The sequence below is a fragment of the Ornithodoros turicata genome, chromosome 1, assembly GCF_037126465.1.
Source record: "Ornithodoros turicata isolate Travis chromosome 1, ASM3712646v1, whole genome shotgun sequence".
In the NCBI taxonomy this organism is placed as follows: domain Eukaryota; kingdom Metazoa; phylum Arthropoda; class Arachnida; order Ixodida; family Argasidae; genus Ornithodoros; species Ornithodoros turicata.
The window spans coordinates 208,490,773-208,514,113 of NC_088201.1; the positions used below are offsets into that span (position 1 = coordinate 208,490,773).

Below are 23,341 nucleotides of genomic sequence, written 5' to 3' on the forward strand. Positions count from 1 at the left end.
TTTTTGATCTGCTACTATGGAGCTTCGTTTAGTGACACTGAATGTTCAGGGTTTTAAGAACCCCCAAAAACAGGCGGAGGTAGTGAACATGGGATATCAGCTACGTTGTGACTTGCTTCTGCTTCAGGAAGTGCACTTCACGAACAAGCTAGAGGTTGCTGCTTTCAAGCGGAATTTTGGTTTGCCATGCTTCTTCAGCTTTTGCGTCGGCAGAGATGCCGGGGTTGGCATCATCATCTATAACCGCCGCCTCCTTCGAGACAGCTACGTGTCATATGACAGTGACGGCCGAGTTATCTGTTTGGACTTTTTCGTTGGCAGTGCTAAACATCGAATAGTCAACGTCTACGCTCCTGCTGCGGTGTCTCTCACAAACCGTTTTTTCGCCGAGCTAGAAGTAAGCGTACGGGTCAACCGTCCGGTACTGGTGGCGGGCGACTTCAACTGTGTAACGGACTCCACCCGTGACGTCCGCGGCCCCGGTCAGGGTCGGCCGACCTGGAATGCCCGAAGCCTCAGACGACTCCTGTCCATTTTTCAACTTGTCGACGCTTGGACACTGCTGCACGGGGACACTTTCGTGGCCACCTGGTCGCGGGGCTCTTCTGCAAGCCGGCTTGACCGCTTTTACGTGCCTCCGTCTTTGCAACCTCACGTAAAGACCTGCTCCGTCTCTCTTGTGTCCGCCGCCACATATGTTAGCGACCACAAGGCTGTCTCCCTGGTTCTCGACATTTCCCGCGTGCAGAGACGTAGTGTTGCCACGTGGCGGCTGAGTCCGTCCCTGCTCTTTGACCACGTCGTAGTCTCCGACGTTACCGATCGCATAAGGGACTATCTTTCCGGCCGAGAACCCACAGTGCAGGAGTGGGAATCCTTCAAGCGGTGGGTGCGAGGTGTCTTCCAGGGATGGGGACGAAGACGGGCCCGGGACAGGACGCATGAGCTCAACATTATTTCCGCAAAAATACGCTTTGTCCGTCGTGGGCGCCCGACTACCCCGCTGATGCTTGAATATCTGGAGTCGCTGCTGCAACGTCGTCTCGTCCTTCTCAGATGCCCGCTACCCGCGGCGCGGCGCGAACGCCACATGTCCGCTTCTGTTGCCGGCCCTGAGGTGCTCTACTATTTGCACGAGTCGTCCACACGAAGTGATAAAGCCACCGTTCAGAGTTTCCTGCGGCCAGATGGAACCGTTACGGACAGGCCCTCCGAGGTGGCAGCCGGATACGTGAATTTCTTCAGGGACCTGTATTCTGCCCCCCAGGAGGCGTCTGGGATTTCACTTCGGACCCTCCCGCTCAAGACGCTCTCCTCCGATGAGAGCAGGGGGTTCGAAGACTTCATTAGCGTCGGAGTTCTTGATGCCGCCATCCGCAAGGCAAAGCATGGGAAAAGCCCTGGGCCGGACGGGTTGCCAGCAGAATTTTACTCTACGTTCTGGCCGGTTTTGCGTGTCTTCTTTGCGGAAGTGGTACGCCGTGGCTTCGCGGCTGGCATTCTACCCTCTTCCTTCGGCTTGGGGACCATCATACTTGTGCCGAAGACGGCCGGCCGTCTGTCTAACCCGGAATCTTGGCGCCCCATTACACTCCTTAACAGCGACTATAAACTCGTGACAGCAGCTATCGCGCTCCAGGTGAGCGGCGCGCTTCCACTGCTCCTGCACCCAAGTCAGACGTGTGGCGTGCCTGGTTGTACTTTGTACGATAACCTAAGTGGGATTCGGGACCTCCTACAGTACACCCAGCGGAGGGCAGCGTCAGGATGCCTGGTGTCGCTGGATCAAGCGAAAGCTTTTGACAGAGTACTCCACGGATACCTGTTCGGACTTCTGTCTGCGTATGGCTTCCCAGAGACCTTTGTTTCTGGGATTCGCTTGTTATACCAGAACCACCGCAGCATAATGAGCGTTGCTGGCGTGACATCTCCCAGCTTCCCGGTGCTCCGCGGCGTACGGCAAGGGTGCCCATTGTCCCCTGCTCTTTACGTCCTGGCTTTGGACCCGTTCCTGCAGAGTGTCGAGGCGTCCCGCTACGTGGTTGGTCTTCCTCTCCCAGGCTCCGGCACCTGGAAAGTCTCCGCCTACGCTGACGATGTTACCCTCTTCATCGGTGACCCACACTCTCTGTCGTCTGCACTGCGTATTTATGATGATTATGCTGCGGTGTCCGGAGGCAGACTCAACTTGGAAAAATCTAAGATACTCCCTCTTGGCGCCTTTCCCGTCCCAGCAGATCTGCCGTTACGGCGGTGCTCAGGCCTGCGAGTGCTTGGAGTTTTCTTCGACCAAGCCGGCCCGAGCCCCCTGAACTGGTCGAACGCTGTCCGGCGAATTGAGGATGCATGTCACCGCGCGCAGCAGTACAGCTTCTCGTATCGGGAGCGTGCATATCTCATACGATGTGTGTTCCTGGCTCATCTCTGGTTCCTCGCCCACGTTCTTCTGCCCCCTCAGTCAGTGGCGGCCAGGATTAATACGGCGGTTCTGGGTTTCTTCTGGAAGCGGAAAACGGCTTTGCTCTCCCAGGAAATGCTACGGTTGCCTCCCAGCGAGGGTGGGTGGGGGCTGCCTGACATCGCCATTGCCTGTCGCTCCTTCGCTTTGCGTACGACGATGCGGATTCTGCGTTCAGAGCTTACCCCTGCAAAAGCGCTCTCACAGTATTGGCTTGGCCCTCTCCGACGTCATCTCGCCCCCGACAGCCCCTTGAACAGCGGCCCTAGTGCAGAGGCTCCCAGTCGGTTCCACGCCGCAGTCGTCCGTTTCTTTCTGCAAGTGTGCAGCTACGTCCCTGCCATCGACCCTGCATCGTCGCCACCGTTGACACTTGCTACACACATGTCCCGTGCAACAAGGACTTCCCAGTCTTCCCGCCGTGCAGCTCACGCCGCGGCAATCAGCTGGTCGACATTCGTGCCATCCTGGCTCCCCGGCGCACTCCAAGACACGCAGTGGAATTTTGCTTGGCGTGTCCTGCCGACGCGCGACCGCCTTGGCCGCTGGGGTATTGTTGCATTTTCCACGTGTCCCTTTTGCCGCCTTTCGGAGTCTAACGACCATGTACTCTACGACTGCCGCGTTGCCAGAGCCTTCTGGCAAGTTCTCCGCAGGGCAACTCGCGTCCGGTGCCCGGTGGACTACCGTGCCGCTCAGACCGGCCTTCGTTCGGCGGATGGCCGTATCCGCATGCTTCTGACCTCCTGCGGAGCCACGGTGCTGTGGACGGCAAGGTGCCGCGCTGTCACGCGAAATCTTCGCAATGTCCCCATTCTGCCGCTTGTGCAGCGTGCCAGATGTCTTCTTGTGGCAGTGCTCCAGGAGGAGTTGACTTCGAGTGCTGAAGAGCGCTTCGGTGCACGATGGGGAGGTCTGTCCTACCTTGACACTTGGGGAGGCCTTGTTTTCTTCCGCGACTTCCGGCCGTGAACGTTATTGTGAGCATCATTGTACATACCACTGTTCATACCACATAGCATTGTAGATATCTGTCACCTGTCACCTCCTCTCGCCTGTATATGAACATTTGGAAGTGAGCCTAGGTCACCCATGAATAAATTTTTCCCCACACAAAAAGAGCCACGATGATGCCAATACATATATACAGCTATATATAGAGCCATACATACATATATACAGCCAATACAGCTAAGGGACTATCACGGTCAAACTGGACACAAGCAACCCTGGAAATACAGAAAGAGATAGCCAAGGCGAACACGTTCGCACTCTCCTACAGAGAGAAGGCATACCTGATACGAGGAGTCTTCACGGCGCGACTGTGGCACCTGTCACACGAGAGCTTTCCCCCTTGCTCTGTTGTCCGTTCACTGCATTCAGCCCTCATCAAATTCTTCTGGAGTGGTAAGACACATTACGTCGCACGCCAATATCTTCATTGTCCAACTTTGCGGGGTGGATGGGATTTACTCGAAATAGGTACAGTGGCTAAAACCCTAGCACTGCGACAGGTGTTGCGTATAGCAGATGCACCTGATCATCCGGCTGGAAGACTAATGGCATACTGGATGGGGCCCCTCGGCAGAGCTGTCTTACCTCGGTCTTCATTCAACATGTCTTCTAAAGCGGAAACTCCGGCTGCTCATTACGCCGTTATCCTCGGTCACTACTCCACAATACAAGGACTAGAAGGCGTCGATGCGAAAGAAACGCCTCCAACAAAAATATCAGAGATGCTTGTTATGGCCCACATTCAAGACGAACCCCGTCTCGGTACCGCTGGGGCGCCGTCGCGCCGATATGGCTACCAAGTTCTGTTCAAGATCTGCGATGGCGCACTGCCTGGGATGCACTACCAACGCGGGATTAGCTGAGCTGTTGGGGAGTCTCTCGAACATCCACCTGCGTGCGATGCCGAAAAGAAGAATCCGCAGTGCATGTTTTCCGTGAATGCCCTGTTGCCCGCAGAGTATGGTCAATACTATCTCGAAAATATCGCTTGCGGCTCCCTGCTGGGCTCCAGACAAGATCGTACGGTGCAACAGAAGGCAAGCTTCGGGTTCTGTTCACAGCCATTGCAGAACAAGCTCTTTGGAAGGCCCGATGCAGGGACACCATACAGTCCAGGCAGTGGTGCTCCGTGATGATGTTGGTCGACTGTGTTGGAAGTGAGGTGAAACAGTTCCTCGAAAGACAGTTGCTGATGACGGGTGAGACAGCATTTTCGTCTGCGTGGACTTGTGTCAACATAGTCGAGGTTGCTAACTCCCGGGTGAAACTGTTAACAACTTTCTAGCAAGAATGGCATAACTTCAGTGCTTGCAAACGTGCACCGAGAAAGGGAACGGAACACAAGGGGAAAGGTCGTTTTTAAGGCATAGGCATGCCACCCTCGTGTACATAGTCGGCGATTGATTTTCATGTGTGACACTTAAGTAATCACTGTGAATAAAACCTTTTCAGAAAAAAAAAAGAGCCACGATGATGCCAATACATATATATATATATATACATACATACTATCGCCGCAAGAAAAGGAGGAGATGTATCGGAATTTTGGGGTGAGTTAACTGTAAAGCACAGGAGTGTTGACGCTCTTCTGAAACACACGATACAGCCTTTCACTCAAGTGCAAAAGCAATGGGGCAGAGTTTTAGAACTGGCCTCAGTTGTTGACTTGGTTGGGGAAAATAAAGCAAATCAGTAAATTAAGGATATCGGGAGTGGTAGGCTAAAAGATAAGGAAGATGGGCTCACTAATTTTGTGACTCATCTAATCAGTCAACAATACAATATATAAAAGAGCCTACCTCCATAGGTAGCTCACGCGATTGATAAGAATAGATACCACAGAGGTTGTTTCTATGCTAAAGCACAGCCGGCAAGGGCCTCCACTTGGTTGATAGGAACCGCAGCTGGAGTGCAGCTACGACGAGCGTATGATAATGCAAGTTCACTGCGGCCTCATAGAGAATGGACGTCAGGGTTGCCTTGCAAATTTTTCGCAACGTCATATTAAAGAAAAGACGAACATATATACCCGAAACCAATAGCGTGAGCAGCAGAACCTTACGAAAGGAACGTAAAGTATATATATATATATAAAAAAACTGCCACCTTACAGGGAGGCTCCTATCCGGAAACCCATCTATGGAACATATGGCCGCAATATTCGACTTCGGCCGACTACTCGACTACTTGGCTATTCTTTGCGTCCGAAAAGTTATTCGATATTAAGTGTAAAGCCATTTTCGAGAACAGCGCTGCTATCACAGCTGCAGAGGCTCTCACAGCAACGACATCAGAGCGACGTCACTGCCTTCCAGAAGCAGTGACAGGGTGGCACACACCAGAGCCGTATATTTCAGAGGAATGTGTCCATTATTGGGCCATGCCTATACCTGAAGCTCCACGTGGTTTTTCAGCTTTATGATCAATGACGTCTTAAAATAAGCGGAGCTACAATTTTTAAAAATAAAACAACATGGCTAGTTGGAATCGAAAAGCCAAAAATGTTTGCGTCCATGAAATTGAGTAATTAATTCAAAATTCTTCAGCGCAGTGCCCTTTGTAGTAGTATTATTTCGTTGTTGCCGCTGTGTTCGCTAGGCCTAACAGAGACGACGAAAAGTATTATTTTGGCTAGGGATCGATAGCGTAGCATAAGCTCGAACTGATTTTCGAGAAGCTTATACGAGGATCAGATCAGTTTGTAAAAATAAATACATAAAAATTCTCGCAAAATTCCCATTTCATCCCGATTGCTGTCGTCGCCATTTTGGGTAGTAGCCGAGTGTCATGGCGGCAACCGTTGTAATAAACGAACCAATGAGAAACGCGCAACAGTTATTGAGAGGTGAAGCCTCTATTTTAGGTTCTTCCCGATGGCCACACTCCCTTCTAACACACGACTTCGTCGCACAAAGGAAGTAGGCGCCGTAGAGAGTACCGCACGGCCACGGCATCCCTTTGCTCAAGCCCGTGATCTGATTGGTTATTGAGAGAACGACGTTTTCGTCTTTTGTTTCCAGAGCGGGAATTCCAGCATACTCCCAATATCCGTCGTCTTCTCTTGTTCTGTAATCGTCTCAATGTTCATCGGGTATAACAGCCAAACTACACCAGTATTTCGTGTGAGATTTTCGGTATCAGGGTAACTGGTTGAGCAGGAATAAAATGAGACCATAGTTTCGAAATCGGCCGGGAGGGATGCGACAGTCCTTTTAGCCCACGTGAGGTCGTCATCAAAAGTACACCAATCACCAGAGAGTGTAGCCATCATGAGTCGCATGGGCAATCCCTTATAGCCACGGGAAGCCTGTGTCTAAAACATAGTACATCTCATAATGACTAGAAAGCAAGACAAGCAAATGTGGCATCTCAACATATGTGCGCCATGATCGATACGTTAGGCCTAGCGTGTTAGGAACGCTGTCTTCTACGAGTTCCGTGCGCCGTTCTCGCATGTCGTAGCACAAGGCCTAAACAGTACGATACTCGTTCCTTAGGGAATCAGGCGCTCAGAAGAAGAAAGCACGACTTGGATTGGATTGGATACCAGGGTGAGGTATAAGTATTGGATGGATGTAATAATAGACAACTGTATTTCGACCTGTGATCGGCTAGGTACCTCAAAAAGTGGGTGGAGCCTCAGGTATAGGCAGGTCCCATTAATGGACAGACTTCCCTTTGGCATACATGGCACTGCTGCATCCGTGCCGTGTGTCCGTGCAGCGGTGGGATTCGGAACTGCAACAGTGTCGTTTGCATTGCTAATTTTTACTTTAGTGACGTAAATGTAATGCTTTCGTAATGCCGAAACCGGCTGGAAACTGGATGTGACGGTGGCATTCGTTTTCCTCGCTAATCTCGAAGACTTTCTGCTGGTTGAAATTTTGCATTTTGCATCTAAAAGTATTACGCTCCAAAGCAGTTCTAACATCAAAATGCGTTTGCTCGCAATAAAGTTGTTGCTTGCTTGCTGGACACCGCCTTTTAAAACTTGGACGAAGCACTGGGAATATACAGGATGTGTGCAGAAAAACCTATGTGGCATTTTCAAGCCTAACTCGTTACATGTTTATTGGACGAACTTACGTCGACGGTGCATTTATGTGTTCAAAAAGCTACAGAAAAATCGTGGAAGCCATACTGACCGTAAGGTAAAATAATAAATAAACGGAGCGCCAAAACATCGGCTCCCGTGCATTAAAACGGGACAGCATGGCGGTCTCAGGAGAGTTGTGTGCGGGTGCCGCTAGGGGTACAGCCGGTGAACCTCCATATGGGACATCGTCTCCGTTTCTGCACCGATTGCGCCCCTAGCGGTACCTGGACACAACTCTCCTGAGAGAGGGAGAGAGAGAGAGAGAGAGAGAGAGAGAGAGGAGGGCCTGTTCAAGGTCAGGACAGCTACTTTGCATGACTGTCAGTCACCTCTTGCCTGGAAAGAAAAATACAACCACTGCGCCCGAGCCACAGTTGACCATATGGTATTGACTCGTGGAACATATCTACATATTCTGATGGCATGTTCTGTTTCCAATGTGACGCCGGCTCGCTACAACGTAGCACTCAGTGGCGTCACCAGGGGGCGCGATGGAAGGAGATGATCAGTACTGCCGTTTCCTGCCAATCTCTGCTGCACGGTGAACAACATAAGGAGCGCTTCGCAAGCGCGTGTTTTTTTTTTTTTAATTTTCAGTGTGACGTAATATGATTACTTATCGTTGTCACCTGGTACTGAAAGGGGATCGTTAATGGGGGAGGGCCACTCAATGAGTTGGTTAACAGGCAGGTACCCTACTGAGGCAACTGGCAGTGCTACAGGCACTGCACGCGTCTATGGTGTGTGCCCGCGGAGCAATAAGCTCAACGTAAATAAACGTAACCTTAAAAAAATGCATAATGTTCACCTGACACGATATTTTCTGTGAATACAGTGAACCCTCGTTAATATGACCACCACCGTTCCCGCTGATTTTGGTCATAAAGCGAAATGTCATACTAACGAGAAACGCACACTCCGCTGAGCTCAGAGGCCGCTTCGTTCCGACCATTCTTAGGTGCACAACAGCGGCAGCACAGTGTGACCTGGTCTCGTCATCACTGTTGTTTAAGCACTACAGTGCTCTAGGAGTCGGAAAAGCACTATGGATAATTTCGAGGTCAACAACATCAGGATTCATCCCAAACTTTGGCGCCCAAATTCAACACGTGTCACCTTCCGCATTAAGTACGTGGTGACCTCTCCCTGGGGCTACTCTGCGGGTCATGTGACGTGGTCATAATAACGAGATGCTAATACCTGTGTTGGACCCTACTTGTGACAAAAATCTCGATCATAGTGAGAAAAGCGGATTGTCATAGTAACGAGGTGAATTTACATGGCGGATTTACGGTTCCCGAGAAAAACGGTCATAAAGTGAGTATGTCAGATTATCGGGGGTCATATTAACGAGGGTTCACTGTAAATGTATGGTAGGACACACCACGTGTGGATAAAGGTGGAGGGAAGAGTTTCGCGATGAGAGCGCGAGGAGACGTTAGAAAGTATTTAAGATACTCTTCGAAGCACTTTAGTATTAACAGTAAGTAAAACGCGTATTTTGAACGCGGCCGTACATATGAAAAGAATAAACTTTCATTTTCAAGGTCTTGGTGTCAAGTAATGCTTGGTGAACTTTGGTGAACCCAAGTAAACTCCGTTGATATTCTCTGGCCCAAAACTTGGTAATCCCTCGAGTATGTCAGCACCCGTTTTTCAACCTCTGACACGTGGCTATTGCTTTGGTGACCAAGGAAATAAATGCCATGATGGCAATATGAATTGGAACTGCTTTCTGACAGAGTTGGCTTTTGACAACAAGGCAAAGCGTGGGTCCAGCCTATTGTACAGGATGATAAAGGACGGATTTGGGAATTTGGGAGACTTCGCGAGGATTCGAAAAAAATTAGGTGATCATCATACCGAACACGGACCGCTCCCTTGATACCGAATACTACATTCGCATTCATTTTAGGCTTGCAATTAATTCGTAAATGATGACAATACCAAACCGAAACCAAAATGCAAAGCGCGCAGCGGTCCGCCCGGAGGAAGATACTGTGACGTCACCCCGCATATCGTCTGCTACTAAGCTAGCATTCTTCCATGACAGATGACGTCAGCAGTGTTGCTTTCAGCGCCCTCTTGCTTCACAGGGGCGAAGCGCTCATTTCGTAATAATTCGTTGGAATAAAATCTGCGCCCTTTGGGAACGCGATATTTCGCGTGCATGTTCCTGACACCCTAGGATTACTGCTATGTCGCAATCTTTGTGGTGATTTTGTTGCGGAGTCTCACTTTAAGTTCTAGTGAGCTGAAAATCTGCACACAGCGGCTGTGCTTGACTGAAATGGAAAGTATTTTGAGCACTGAGTAGCAAATGCTGCAAAAAGTATTTTAAACACGTTAAAAATACTCGTTGCAAAAAGTATTGAATAGATTAGCAAAATACCGGAAAAGGTATTTAAAATACTGTATTTTAAGTACGTACTCAAGATACGTACAAGTCTGGTATAGCCTGTACTTGAAGTCAGTGTCATTGTTGCGTCACCCAAAAGCAGAATTCCTGCGGAATCCGTTTCTCAATGAGCTGGTGGGCGTCGTTTTGACACGTGCTTTGTCGCGCTTAAAGGAAGTAAGATCTCCTATCTGCATCTATTTAGCTACGGGTTTAATAGATTAATATTGTTCTTCTACGCTTCTGAATTCTATTTACAATTTATTGTTCAATTCTTCTGCTGCATAACTTGCGCAGCGTTAATACAAAAACGCACTGTGTTTCGTATTCGGGCGAGTAGGCGCACCGCCATCCGATACCCCTATCCATCGTTACGTCATCTGAAGAATTGTTGCACCCAATCAGACGCCAACACACATAACAGGTACACATAACGTTCTGCTTTACTCTCTGCAAGATGAACTTCACTACATGGCACGCTCCTAGCCAACCACCATCCCGAATGAAACATTCTCGTCTCTGATTTGCTGAAAACGGGAGGCGTAGTCCATTTTGTAGCCGTGCATAATAAATACATAATAGGCTCCACCTCTCGTTATCAACAAAGCATGGGCGAGAACGCTGTCATTCGGGAAGGTGGTTGGCTAGGAGCGTGCTATGCGCTGAAGATAAGTACCTATCAAATTCACCTATACAAAATGTGTCACAAACAACACGTTGAATTCGCTGTTTGGAGCTGACACAGTCGACGGGCTCGTTTGGTACAGTTCAAAGCTCCTCTAATAGAGAGTTTTAGCAAGCTGCGTCCTCCCGCACGGTAGATTACCGTCGGCGCGGCCACGCAACTGCGCATACTCAGATGACATCACCCTCACCGTATCTCTCCGGCCGTCGCCGGAGCTCCGCTCGCTAGCCGCCATTACCGGAGTCATTTACGGTAGCAAATTTCATCATGGCTGTGTCTTCTGCTACGGTGCCACCTGCTGAAACTGATTTACAATCGCCGACGACACGGCATTCAAAAGTGAAAGAGCGACCTGAGCCCTACTTTTTTCTTCTTCTTCTTGATATGGGTTTGAGAGCTTTCTTTCTGATCTCCCAGTGGCCTACTTCCGAAGAATATACAAGGTGTCCCGGCAAAATGTATACAGAATTTTTAAAAATAGATACATCACTTTTTCCGTGATGAAATCAATTGCAATATAGTATATGCTGAAGGGCACTGCTGAGGAGGGCACCAGCAAACTCCTAAAGCAATGTCTTCATTAACTTTCGACAATTAACTTTTTAATTATAAAACCTACGAGGTTGTCCCAATGAGAACATCTGGTCCCTCCGGTTCCCTGATACCAATGCCGTTTACAGAACAAAACTCCGTTCGATAGGTCGTCCACAAAAAATTTGGGAAGGAAAACCATTATATTATTTATTTTGTTCATTGCGCATCTCAGAGACGCGTCTTCCCTTCGCCTCCGGCGAGCGCGTCTCCAGTTCACCCCAGTTTGCTAAAACCGCCGGCATTGCCCCGGATATGATCGGTTCGCATTCACCGTATTTGTTGCCGATCGGGAGCTGCAACATCCGGTTTGCTAAAACTCTCTAACGTCATCATCCGGAATTGTCGCTTTACGGAGCACGGCAGCCTGTGTTACGGGGACGGAGTCACTTCTGACTGCTAGAATTCCAGGACGAAGGGTTGTCGAAGGACGTACCGTGCACGTGTGACGTCACTTCCGCTACTCTGGCTATTTTTCGCCGGCTCAAAGTAACTCGCAGTTGCCAGAGCTGAATAAGAAAACGCACCCATCCATATTTTCACGATTGAAAGGATTTTCAAAGGACTGTTAGGCTTTTTTTCTGACAGTGAACGTGTGCTGCTTCACAAATGTGTGCACCTAAAGTGTGTTCTTCGAAACTTGTCTACCGAGCGAAAAGACAGTTGCAGCTAAGCTGCTCTTTCGTCCTTGAACGCTTCACGCTTGAAACAATGCTTACTTCTGCCGCAATGTAAGTCGAATGCGCCGGAGTCTCTTGGGGTCCTCTCTGAGTTCCTCACGGATTTAATAAGATAATCGGTGATCGTATAACGCTTTCGGGGCGGGTGCCATACTAGCAGACGACGCAGCCATTATCAGATTTTCCAACCGCAAGTGCGTCGGGTAAAGGCGGCTAGCGAGCGTAACTGCGGAGAGATACCGTGCGGTTGACGTCTTCTGAGCATGCGCAGTTGCGTGGCCGCGCCCACTGTGTTGCTAAAATTCTCTAATATGTTGTCGACGACGTAGGGGACAACCGTACCTCTACGGTTGTCGCTATTAGTCACATCTAGTATAACGTGCGCTGTCGCCTTTGCGTTCATAAGAGTATGCGCTGATGGTTCTGCGCACGCGCAAGACACAAGGAGAGCTTATTTGCACATAGAGCAGAACCACCACGCAATGGTTTACGTAAAGGCAACAGCGTACGTTACACTAAAACTCACTACCCGATCTTGTTATCATGTTAGTTACGTTGTCGTTATTCGGACATGACGTAATGTATGTAACGCTTTTGGAGTACTCCTCCTCCTGAGGGCCAGTTCTCACTTGGCGACGTCCGACGCGGCGTCGGCAGCGGGCGGTGGAAGTAGACGCGCATTTCCGGAGCTGAGAGAGGAGAGACATCGAGCCAAAAAAACTGCCATGCCGAACTTCTTTCACGACGTCCGCGAGAGCTGCCGAGAACCAGAGCTGGCGACCAATGGACCTTTTCCACATACGCGTCTCATCCTAGCGGCTCTCCAGCGAACCATGCTCAGTGCACGTCAAAACAAATCCACGTGAATAGCACAAAGGACCAAAACCGGTTCGGAGTGGGGCCGACAAGCTCAGGCCATTCGTGCGGTCTCACCCCTATAGTTCCCACTTCTGTCGTCCCCATAGTGCGGCTTCTAGTGAAGACGGAGATAATCCTCTCCGGCGCCTCAAGGTCATACACATGGGCATAGGTCATTGTGAAAAAGGTCTATTAGGTGACACAGAAAGGCCACGCCTCCTGATTTTTCATCTGCCTTGGAGGACGGAATGCCACAGTGGTGGGAACATGAAAGTCGTGCGCGCTGACGGGGCGGCGGATATGCGCCTCTATTTCCGCCGCACGCTCACGACGCTGCGCCGGGCGTCGCCAAGTGAGAACTGGCCCTATCGGCCAAACTTCCCCTGGAAACGACTCTGGCATAGAGAGTATAGCGAACGCCACCTAGGTACAGAAGGCATGCTTATTGCCTCTTCTCCCTCCTCCATCCTATCTCCACGAGTTTTCTTTTCATATTCAATCAAATGTGCCATCCATTGCCGACGTATTGCACTGCCACTGCAGTTTTGAAAGCAGAAACTTCAGATCAGTCGTCTTCGCGTTGCTAAGAAACAGCAGAATACTTGGCCTTTGGATTGAGAAAAGAATGAGGGGGTTTTCTTTTAAAGGGGTTGTGGCACTTTCATAGGCATGGTTCATTCCATCGTGCACACATAGTGTTCCACACTAAAGTATTGAAAAAAAAAAAGAATGACTTTTCTACGTGTTGTACATGCCGAAATATAAACCCTCAAGCACACGTACTCGTCAAGCTCGAGCATCAAAGCTCCGGCCATTCGCGTTGGCAGTCGTTTGCACGTGACCTGTGTCGCGCTTCCTCACTTACGGCAACGCCACCTATATACAGAAGGCCTGGGCATTCTTTCCACTCCCTCCCTCGCTACGTAGACATTTAAAGTCAGAATTCGTTTGCTATTGCGATTCGCCGTTCTCTGAATTAAAGAACTCGCAAATGATTGCACCTAACTTGGTACCTGTAGACCTGAATCTGTAGACAAAAAGAACAACACGCGTTACAAAAAAATCAGTCTATATGGGGTCGTTTTGCGCTCTATTTTAAAGTTTTCCTATTTCACACACGGGGACGTTCAATCGCTACTCGCAGGCCACTGTGGTTCCTCTCCATGGCAACGACCGCTGAAAGCTCGTTCCTGATTGGCTACCGCCGCTGAAGAAACGATCCTGATTGGCTGACTCTTACTTGTTACGTTACGTCGACGAGTAAGCAGGTTGTCTCTATCAAGATGACGTTGCTTGTGGAGACACTTGCCGTGACGTCAGAGCCGCATTTGTTTCGGTATTCGTGGTACCACCTTTCTGCGCTATGTCCATTACTCCTTCTTGCTGCAAAAACTCGCGACGCAGATTCACATTGACGCGAATAATTTCATTTTACATTCATCCGGAATAGCCTGAGGTTGAAATCTAGAAATCCCTTTTTGTGCTTTAGTGGCAGCCCCAGTTGAGACGTACAATGTTGCGCTGTCCCTAACTACTGCCTTTCATAGCTTATTAGCTCTCCCTTAATATCCTGGGTGCGGAGACATCAAACGATATCTGCATTCTGTCTTGTAACCCTCCGTGTATCATGAGCCAAAGCGCCGCTTGTGAATCGAGTCACACATCTGACCTGCCAACTCGGCTCCAATCCAGCTCTTATTCGACGCCAGGAAACACTCACTCAAATATGTACTTCACTTTCAGTTCGCGTCGACAGGTGGCGCTCAGTTTTTCACGTTTTTTTTTTCTTTCGAAGTTTAAGGCGCTTTCGTTAGTGGCTACGTTTAAGGCCGTTTTCAATGATCATTGAAGCCAATTGCCATTGAAGATGTGTGTAGCGCCATCAACCGAGTAACGCATCAACCATGGAGCACTGGACCTAATGACCTTTGAGAAGTTAACACGTTGCACGCTTGATGACGCCACAGATTTCTCTGTCTAGGTGGTGTTGGTATAACAGTGGTTCTCCACCATTTTTGTCAATGCACCCCTGTTGCTGTTCACCCTCTTACTCCCGTGTTAACCCCAATGCAATGCACACATAAAAATTGAAGGTATTTTTCTGCTTCTTCCGAATTTCCTGAAAGCATTGATTTGTGGCGAGCCGCCTTAACCCTCCCAATTCCTCCAAGCCATTCTCAAATTTCCCCCAGTATTCCTCACCAGTTGAGAACCCCTGGCCTATAGACCTTATCGCGTTACTCTCAAACCACCAGCCCCCGTGCGCCCCTTAGCCTAGTTCCCAGCGCCGACACAACTGGGGTGGACTGCCAAAACCGCTCTTCCCGTTGATTAATACTGGCGGCCGCCGCGTTGAATGAGTATGGCTGACGGTAACGAAACATGGTCATCCGGTTAACATCTGAGTAGCGTATCAACGTTCGAAAGATCAAGAAAAAACAGGATTCCTTGCTTCCGCGTGCGTGCACAGTTGCTCACGTGAGGGCTACGTGAGGTGTGCCGGCCGATGCGATATCTTTTCTACTCCGGTTCCCGAGCGGGAGAAAATGAACTGGCACGAAATGACCACGAATCGAAACGAAAATGAACGAAAACACACACGGGAAAATGAAGGGACTCGAAAAACGGCAGTTCACACGTGCACAGTTCCTGTGACTACCACGAGATGGCAGCATTAATGGCGGCGCCCATTTCCTGAGCACGCAGTAAAAATGTCCATACTCTCTCGGCTCGTTCAAGGGGGACAACCTGTACGCGAATTCCATCTAGGGCTCCGAGAAGCGGCGATGCCTTACAATCAGCGAACTTCATCGTACGGGAGCTATTCGTGGATCCTTAAACCCCTCCAACGAGTATGAGCCGAGCGGAAGACCCGACGCACAGTAGAGAGGCGGGTACCTCAGTTTAGAATGCCTTTCATTGATAACTCGTATGGCAGTCGGGCTCTCTTTCTTTCCGGTCGGTGTGTTTGTCTCTCTCAAAGAGCAGCTGATGGAGTGTCTATGGTTAAACTTTTCAAGGGCGGTTCTTTTTCGGGTTTGGAGGGCCTCTGACTGGAAGCGAGACGAGATCGAGTGTCGATTGCGCTTGGTGTTACTAGTTTTGGTTGCGGTTAACCGCCTCATCCAATGAAACGCTCCCGCGAAAGAACGACGGGCGCAGGAAGGGTTGTTTGGATTTAACCCACGTCGATTTTATCCGGTGGATTTTTTTATTTAATCCACGCAATTTAATCCAGATTTTTTTTATTTAACCCACGCCATCTAGTCCAGATTTTTTATTGAGATTTTGTCCAGATGCGACATGAAAGACAATTTTAATTCAACGTCACACGGAAAACTCCCGCCTTATTTTGTTGTAGTGTTGACTGTTTACAAAGTCCCAGGTTAATTACATTTTTAATTTGACTTTTTGAACTTTTCAAATTTAACTTTTTCCCGATTTCTTCTACTTCTGCCCATTCAGGGAGAGGCTTTCTTCTGCTTCCTGGAGGCATTGTAACTGACGTACGACAGCTAATCCAGTCGTGCAGCGTCTACACCATTCGCCCGCGCATGCATGGGGCTCCAGCTTTCAGAAAACAATGGAAACTCATTCAATGTTACTGGGACAGCTAGTTTCATAAACCGAAACTATGAGAGGTCATCCGAAATCAAGAAGAACAGCAAAACACATTTCTTTTCACTCTGTGTCACATTTCTAGGCTGGTCTATATTCTCCAAAAATATCAAAAAATATCCGGGTTATATATAAAAAAAAGAAAACACATGGAGACGTGCTTTTTAAAAATAACCGGACTTTTTTTCAACCCTGGGCGCAGGTGACCTGCAGCGCGCGCCCGTGCCGCGTGGCCTCTGTTACCGTGGCCTCTCTGACCTCTCGTACCGGAGAATCAGGGAACGTCGTGACGTACCCTATCCCTCGACATGGTACCCGTGACTACGGTTCGGAATCCCGAGTCATGTTTGGAATCGCTGGATTTCTAATGGCGTCTTCGACTGGCAGCCGCCGATCGTTCGAGAGCGCTCTAATATTCGACTGGTCAAAAAAGAGCGCTCTCACCAGGGTTGTTTGGATTTAATCCACGTGGATTTTTAAAATTTCATCCACACAATTTTATCCAAATTTTTTTAGAGATTTTCTCCAGATGTGATGCGAATTCAACGTCACAAGGAAAACGCCCGGTTTATTTTCTTGTAGTGTTGGCTGTTTGCAAAAGTCCAGGTACGCGCAACGTTAGCTTTTAACTTTTTTAACTTTGTAACTTTTTGACTTAACATTTTTAACTTATAACTTTTCAGATTTCACTTTTTCCCGCTTTCTTCTACTCCTGTCCATTCAGGGAGTGACTTTCTTCCGCTGCCTGGAAGCACTGTAACTGAAGTTGGCCGAAACACGACAGCTAGTACCAGGCGTGTATGATCCACATCATTCAAGCACGCGTGCATGGAACTCCACTTTTCGGAAAACAATAGAAACTGATACAGTGTTGCTGAGACAGGCAGTTCCATAAACAATCTACGAGAGGTCACCCAAAATCAAGAACAGCAAAGCCCATTTCTTTTACTCTGTGTCACATTTCTAGCCTCGAATATATTCTCAAAAAATATCCCAAAATAGCCGGGTTTTATCCGAAACAGCCCACTGGAGAGGATCTTTTTATAAATATCTTTAAAAATATCTTAAAAATCTTTAAAGGTACTGTAAAGCAGTAGACAAGCATGATATGCCGGTGATGTGACTAGAGACTTTGTTGCTTCTAAATACCATATGCGGAACCATACGACCGACAACGCGCTATAAATATTTTTAATTTGTCATGAAAGATGCGACGTAGTGGAGCGGTGCGACGCCTGGTGTCAAACAACCCCCTGTACAGCGGGCAACACTGAAAATTGGTATTACACACTATGACATCGGAACTTCGTTATTTTAGGAACCATATTATTAGTTTTCCAGTTTACCTATGCATTCTGAAACCCCTGTTAACAGTTTAACCTGTTAACCCCTGTTTTTGCGAAGTAACCCGGTGCTGACCGCTGTTCGATGGGGGCTCTCCCTACTTCTCTGCTGCGCCTGCGCGCTCCTTTTGTTCGCGGCCTCTTTCGAACAAACAAACTCTCTCTGTGAACCTCTGTGAACAAACAAGTCTCGACGCTGTCTGGCTTCTTGAACGTCTGACACATTTTTTTCAATGGCTCAGCATTTCATTTCAGTTCGCTTATCCGTTTATCATAGAGATAATGTGGATCGTTGTGTGGATTGCAGGGGTGGATTTTATGGTGGATTGTGGTGGATCGTTATGTCGGGCCCAGTGTTATACGCATGCAATGTGGTTGCCGCCGTATGTGTCAGAAGTACGGATTCATTTCGAATACCTAGTACAGCGTTGCCCGTAATCTTTAATTGTAATTTTCTAATTAACTGCACCGTCGATTGGAATGAAACTTGCACAGTTTTTGTCCTGGTGGCTTGGACTATCGAATAACCACACTAAATGACATTTGATAGGTGCTGCTTTACAGTACCTTTAAATATCCGGATTTTTTTCAACCCTGGCTCTCACAAAGGCTTCTGCAGTTGTTTCTTTCCCCCATCTTCTTTCTTCCTCCAGTTCGGAGCGCTCGGGCTTAGCGCATGGGTACCACCAGTCGAAGATACCGTAAGGCCGCGTACTTATACATGCGGAGAATCTGCGCGGAAACGCCAACGCGGCGCGCTAAACTCTTGCCGCGGGGCGGGAAAAGCCACCTCCGCTTTCCGCTTTTTGGCAATCGCGCAGTGCACGATTGTCGGCGGCATCCGCACATGTTATCCAACCAGGAAGTAAACGGAAATTGCGTGCGTTCGTGTTTTCTTCCGGCCTCCCGCACGGAGAGTATTGACGGCGCCGTTGACTGGAAGTTATGTCGCAATGATGCTCACATTTTTCAACCGGCGACTTTATGAAGGAAATAAAATATCATTGCTGCCTACATGATAGAGCGTCGCATTAAAATGATTTTTGTTGGGGGCCGACACTAGAATACAATTTGGGAGCGCAGGTAAGTAATGTGTAAGATATTGACTGTCATAGTGTCAGGAAGTTGAAAGCTAAACATTGTTCGCAAGAAAAGAATGCGCTATCGATACAGCGAGTGAACCCAAAGCCCGCGTTCCTTTCGTCTGCGAGGTTGATTTCGCAAAAGCTCGGATGTATGGACGGAAACGTTCACTACAGTCAATAACACGACTTCGCTGTCGATCGCCATCTTGTAAAACACGATCTCAGAGGCTCTCGCTGTGGGGAGTCGCGTGCGGTGGCAGTATAGCTGGGGTGGCATGCATACACGCGGCAGGTGGTTGCGCACATCTCTACCGCAATGTGAACCGCGGGATCGATTTTTTTTTTTTGCAAATATCTTCAGGATGTCGCACAGGATCGTATCCACCTGCTATCACAAATTGCGATACAGTGTGCGCTTCCTGTCATTCCTACGGAACATTCTACACACACATAAAACACACTACAAAAAAAAAAAAAAAGAATTCTCATGGGAAAGTTGCGCCACGTATTGTATTCAGCATTCGCACCGCGCTGGAATGTTGGCTTTGCGTTGAAACGTGTCTCTTCTTTTCGTCTGGTACAGTCATGGCTGCCTTCCCCCCCCCCCCCCCCCACTCGAATCCCCGCCAACGATTCGAGGATTCGCTGATTCGGTTGGCAATTCTGTAATTAAAAGTTATGGGTCGATTTCTTGCTTCATCAGTTTTTTCTTTTTTGTTGTTGTTGTTGTTTTGTTGTTTTTGTTGTTGTTTGTTTTTATAGTCTTTTTTTGTTGTTGTTTATGATAGCATAAATGCGTCGTGTTGCACTTGCGAAAGTTCTTACGGTAAACAGGCGACACGTTACGGGGTAAAACGTGGATATAAGTCATCCATACGCACCGCATCAGCCGTCAGGCTTAACCATACAGCGAGAGCGCGGGGCCCACAACGATACACTATAGTTGCGTTTACACGAAAACGGCAGAAGGCGACATACGGCTTGCATGTAAACGGTCGCAAGCCGACTTAAATACGCCGTCGATTGAACGCCGCTGAATCGACAACGTTGCGTAGTTTCGGCGACAACTGTCGACTGCAATTTGCCATGTAAACCGGCAAAGACGACTTTGCAAGTCGATCATATCCGCTACGTCACTTCCTCCCGGCCAGTCATTTCCACTCTCGCAAGAAGCAACATGGCAGAAACGGGAGTTCCTCGCAATCAGCCGATGTGCATTTGGAATAAAGAGAGCACGAATTTCATGCTGTGTATCATCCTGGAAATGGATGTTGCGTCACAGCTTGACTCCGAACCGTCGAACGTTTGTTGTACTTGAAGAGGGCGCTTCTATTGGATAAGTCGTTCGTAAGTCGCCTGGCGTGTGGGATTGTTCCAGTCGCCCCAGCGTCCCACATGTAAACAAGTAGAGGTGTCGACAAGTAGTAAAGTCGACTAACACGTTTAGTCGACCTATGTGTGCGGCTACTGATATCGAATTGGAGCTATATTCACAGCCAGTTCTCTGGGCCAGAATAACTTGCACAACTGCATGTTTGCAGTACGGCGTGCTTCGGTCACCTACACAGACGCGAAACGGATTTCTTAGGTTATCGGCGTCCGCTTTAATTCGGGAAGAAACCACTGCGCGCTGCGCCGTGAACGCGGGGCATGCGTGTACGCCGCGATAGACGCAGACACAGTGGCCTCTAGTGGTAGTGAGTGGAGCTCACGACATACACATTGGCCCTGGTGCACGAGTGAAATCAAGCGTGAAAGCGAGGCTGTATGATGTGTCGAAAGCGTCGCGTTCCCCGCATGTAAGCACAGTAATGATAAACGTCCGGGTCTGGTTGCCCTGGGCTTCCTGTGGTAACGCAGAACAGCGGGCATAGCGTGGCATTTTTTTTTAATTTGTGGATCACTTCGTGACTGATTGATTGATTTTAAAAGAAAAAAATGGAGATGGTAGTCTCGAGCCACTTATGCTTCGTGACTCTTATGTCCTTCGTCGCTTATGCGCCTGAAAAACCTGAATCATCATGACCATCATCATCAGCTTTGTGCCCAAGCATCGTGCCGAAACGATTTCGTTACTTGTATCATCAGCTTCGTGACCCCCCTCGGAACAAATCACGACCTCCCTGTGCGTCGAAACCTGCAGTTTGGGAATCACTGGCTTGAGTAATCACGAATGTATTCTTCGTTAAGTGAAATTTGTCAGCATTTTCATTGATCAAAGCTTACACGAAACAGTTTATTCTGAAGTTTCGATAATAAATAGCTAATTTAGCATTCCGCAAGAGGGACTTACCGCTCCATAGAGAGAGTTTCTTGGCGATCCACTGTAGTTGCTTCCGTAGCCTCCACCGCTGCTTGGCCGTTGCTGAAAGAGAGAGAGACAAGAAATTGAGACCACATCTCCGCAGAGTATTATGTGGGTAAAATTTGCTCATACAGATACACGAATGAGAGGAACGTCTACATAGTACAACCGGTCATAAATTCGTGCTGTCTCAAGCTCGTCCCATGTGGTGCGTATTTCAGTGCGTGAAATGGTGTCTGCTGCGCATTGCGTAAAATGCCATTCACAGTACCAGTGAGCGTGGAACAGCGCATCAGAAAGATGCTGGATTTCACGCTGCTCGTAGAAGTTGCGGATGCGCGGTAGCCGATAGAAACGAAGCACGACGAGCATATAATTTCCGTTTCGTGGCAGCTTCGAGGTTCCCATGGGCGCGTTAAAGTGCCACTCCGAACTCGGAAAACGACGTTTATCTTATTTAGTCCATGAAAAGAAGGTCTCTCTAGACACGAAACTTCAACGCTGATTGCGAGCGTTGTGCATTTCTACCAATTTTTGAAGATCTGCTGACTTGCACGAGTTTCAATGACGCGAAGAGCAGGTGACGGTGGTGGTGATGCTGAAAATGCTCGTCGTTGTCGGCCTCACAGATGTCGGCAACGTCACGACATACACCCTGAGGGAATGTGCATCTTGGGCCGACTTCTAAGGAAACTGTGCCGACATATATCTGAAGGCGTCTGAGGAAGACCAAGGAAAAACCTCAGACAGCGCAGCCGGCACCGGGACTGGAACCCGGGTACCTCCCAGTCTCGACGTGACATGTCCAACACGCTACACACTGAGCCACAGGAGCTCGTAGAGGAACAGGTGACGTCATGTCCTGCCCACAAATTGCAATGACGTCACGTCACGTCCTGGAGAGAGAGCTCGTCCCCTTGCAACGACGCCGGCGTCCGGGAAGATCACGTGGTTGAGAGCTCACATGACGCCGATGGAAAGAAGGAATGTAGAGACGTCGTTCCCCTCATCGTATTTTCTCGAAGGTCGGAGCGGTCCAAGGATATGTCACGTTCTGCTCAGATAACAGAGTGCAAAAAGTGAGCCCCCCCCCCCCCCCGCCACACTCGTAAGACGCGAAGGGCAACAGCGTTGCCAGATCAGAGCCGGGCGCTCCGTCGGAGCTTAACGTAACGTCACAGTTCTCAAAAATGAAAACTAATTTTCTCTAACTTTCGCGTCACGCAGAGCCAAACCATTTTTCAGGAATGTAAAGACAAGAAGATTTCAGTAACATAACTTTGGTAGGATTTCGTAGTCACGAGATTTAGTCCGAGTGACACTTTAAGTACACTCTTAGAAATGAACTTCACCACATAGCACGCTCCTAGCCAACCATCATCCCGAATGACAACGTTCTCGCCCCTGATTTGTTGAAAACGGGAGGAGGAGCCTATTTTGTGTCATTATGCACGGCACAAAATAGGCTCCTCCTCCCGTTTTCAACAAATCTAGAGCGAGAACGTTGTCATTCGGGGTGATGGTTGGCTAGGAGCGTGCTATGTGGTGAAGTTCATTTTTAAGAGTGTAGCGGCTCTGCAGAGCGCTCTCCGTCCACGCTGTCCCGCTCGTGTCATTCATTCAATGCTCTTTCGTCGAGCCGTCTTCCGATCCGACTGTCTGCAGCCTTAAAAATATCAATTCATGTTCAGGTGGGTGCAACCGGAGAGGAGGGTAGAGAGCGCGTGGAGCACTCCGGGTTGGGACTAGAAGCGCTGGGGCGCCATACTCTGCAAAAGGTACCGTTTCGTAAAAAAGGAGTACGGTCGACGCGCTCGGAGCCCCTACTTAAAGCGGTAACCGCATACGACGAATTCTCAACGGAAAACCGGCCACCTTCACCGTTTTTCCGGTGGGCCGACGCGAGCAATGGGAACGTCACCAATTTCTCGACGCCAGCGGTGGACAGAAAAATCCGGCGAAGAGCGGAAGCGGCCGCTTGGCGGTAGCCAATAGGACCGCTCCATGCGCTACCGTTCCACGATTTCTACGAGCTTCCGTTTTGCATGTCCGTAGGACTAACCTGGGAACTGGGAAGCATGCTGTCGCCCGCCAGCTGCTGTCTGAGGGCGCTTTTGTGGCGCTTGCTTCGCGAATATGCTTTGACCGCAAGAACTTCTTCTGTGTGCCACCGTAACTTTTCTATGTATAGCAAAATAATTATCAGTTCA

General features: G+C 48.9%; 1 protein-coding gene across 2 annotated transcripts in view; it reads right to left on the reverse strand.

The window, feature by feature from the left end:
• LOC135379009 (mucin-12-like) overlaps positions 1-23,341 on the reverse strand; it is a 546,819-nt gene that overhangs the window by 435,846 nt on the left and 87,632 nt on the right. For both annotated transcript variants that reach the window (XM_064612241.1, XM_064612240.1), the window contains exon 2: positions 21,120-21,191. In XM_064612241.1, the coding sequence (XP_064468311.1) occupies positions 21,120-21,191 (72 nt within the window). The remainder of the gene's footprint in view (positions 1-21,119; positions 21,192-23,341) is intronic.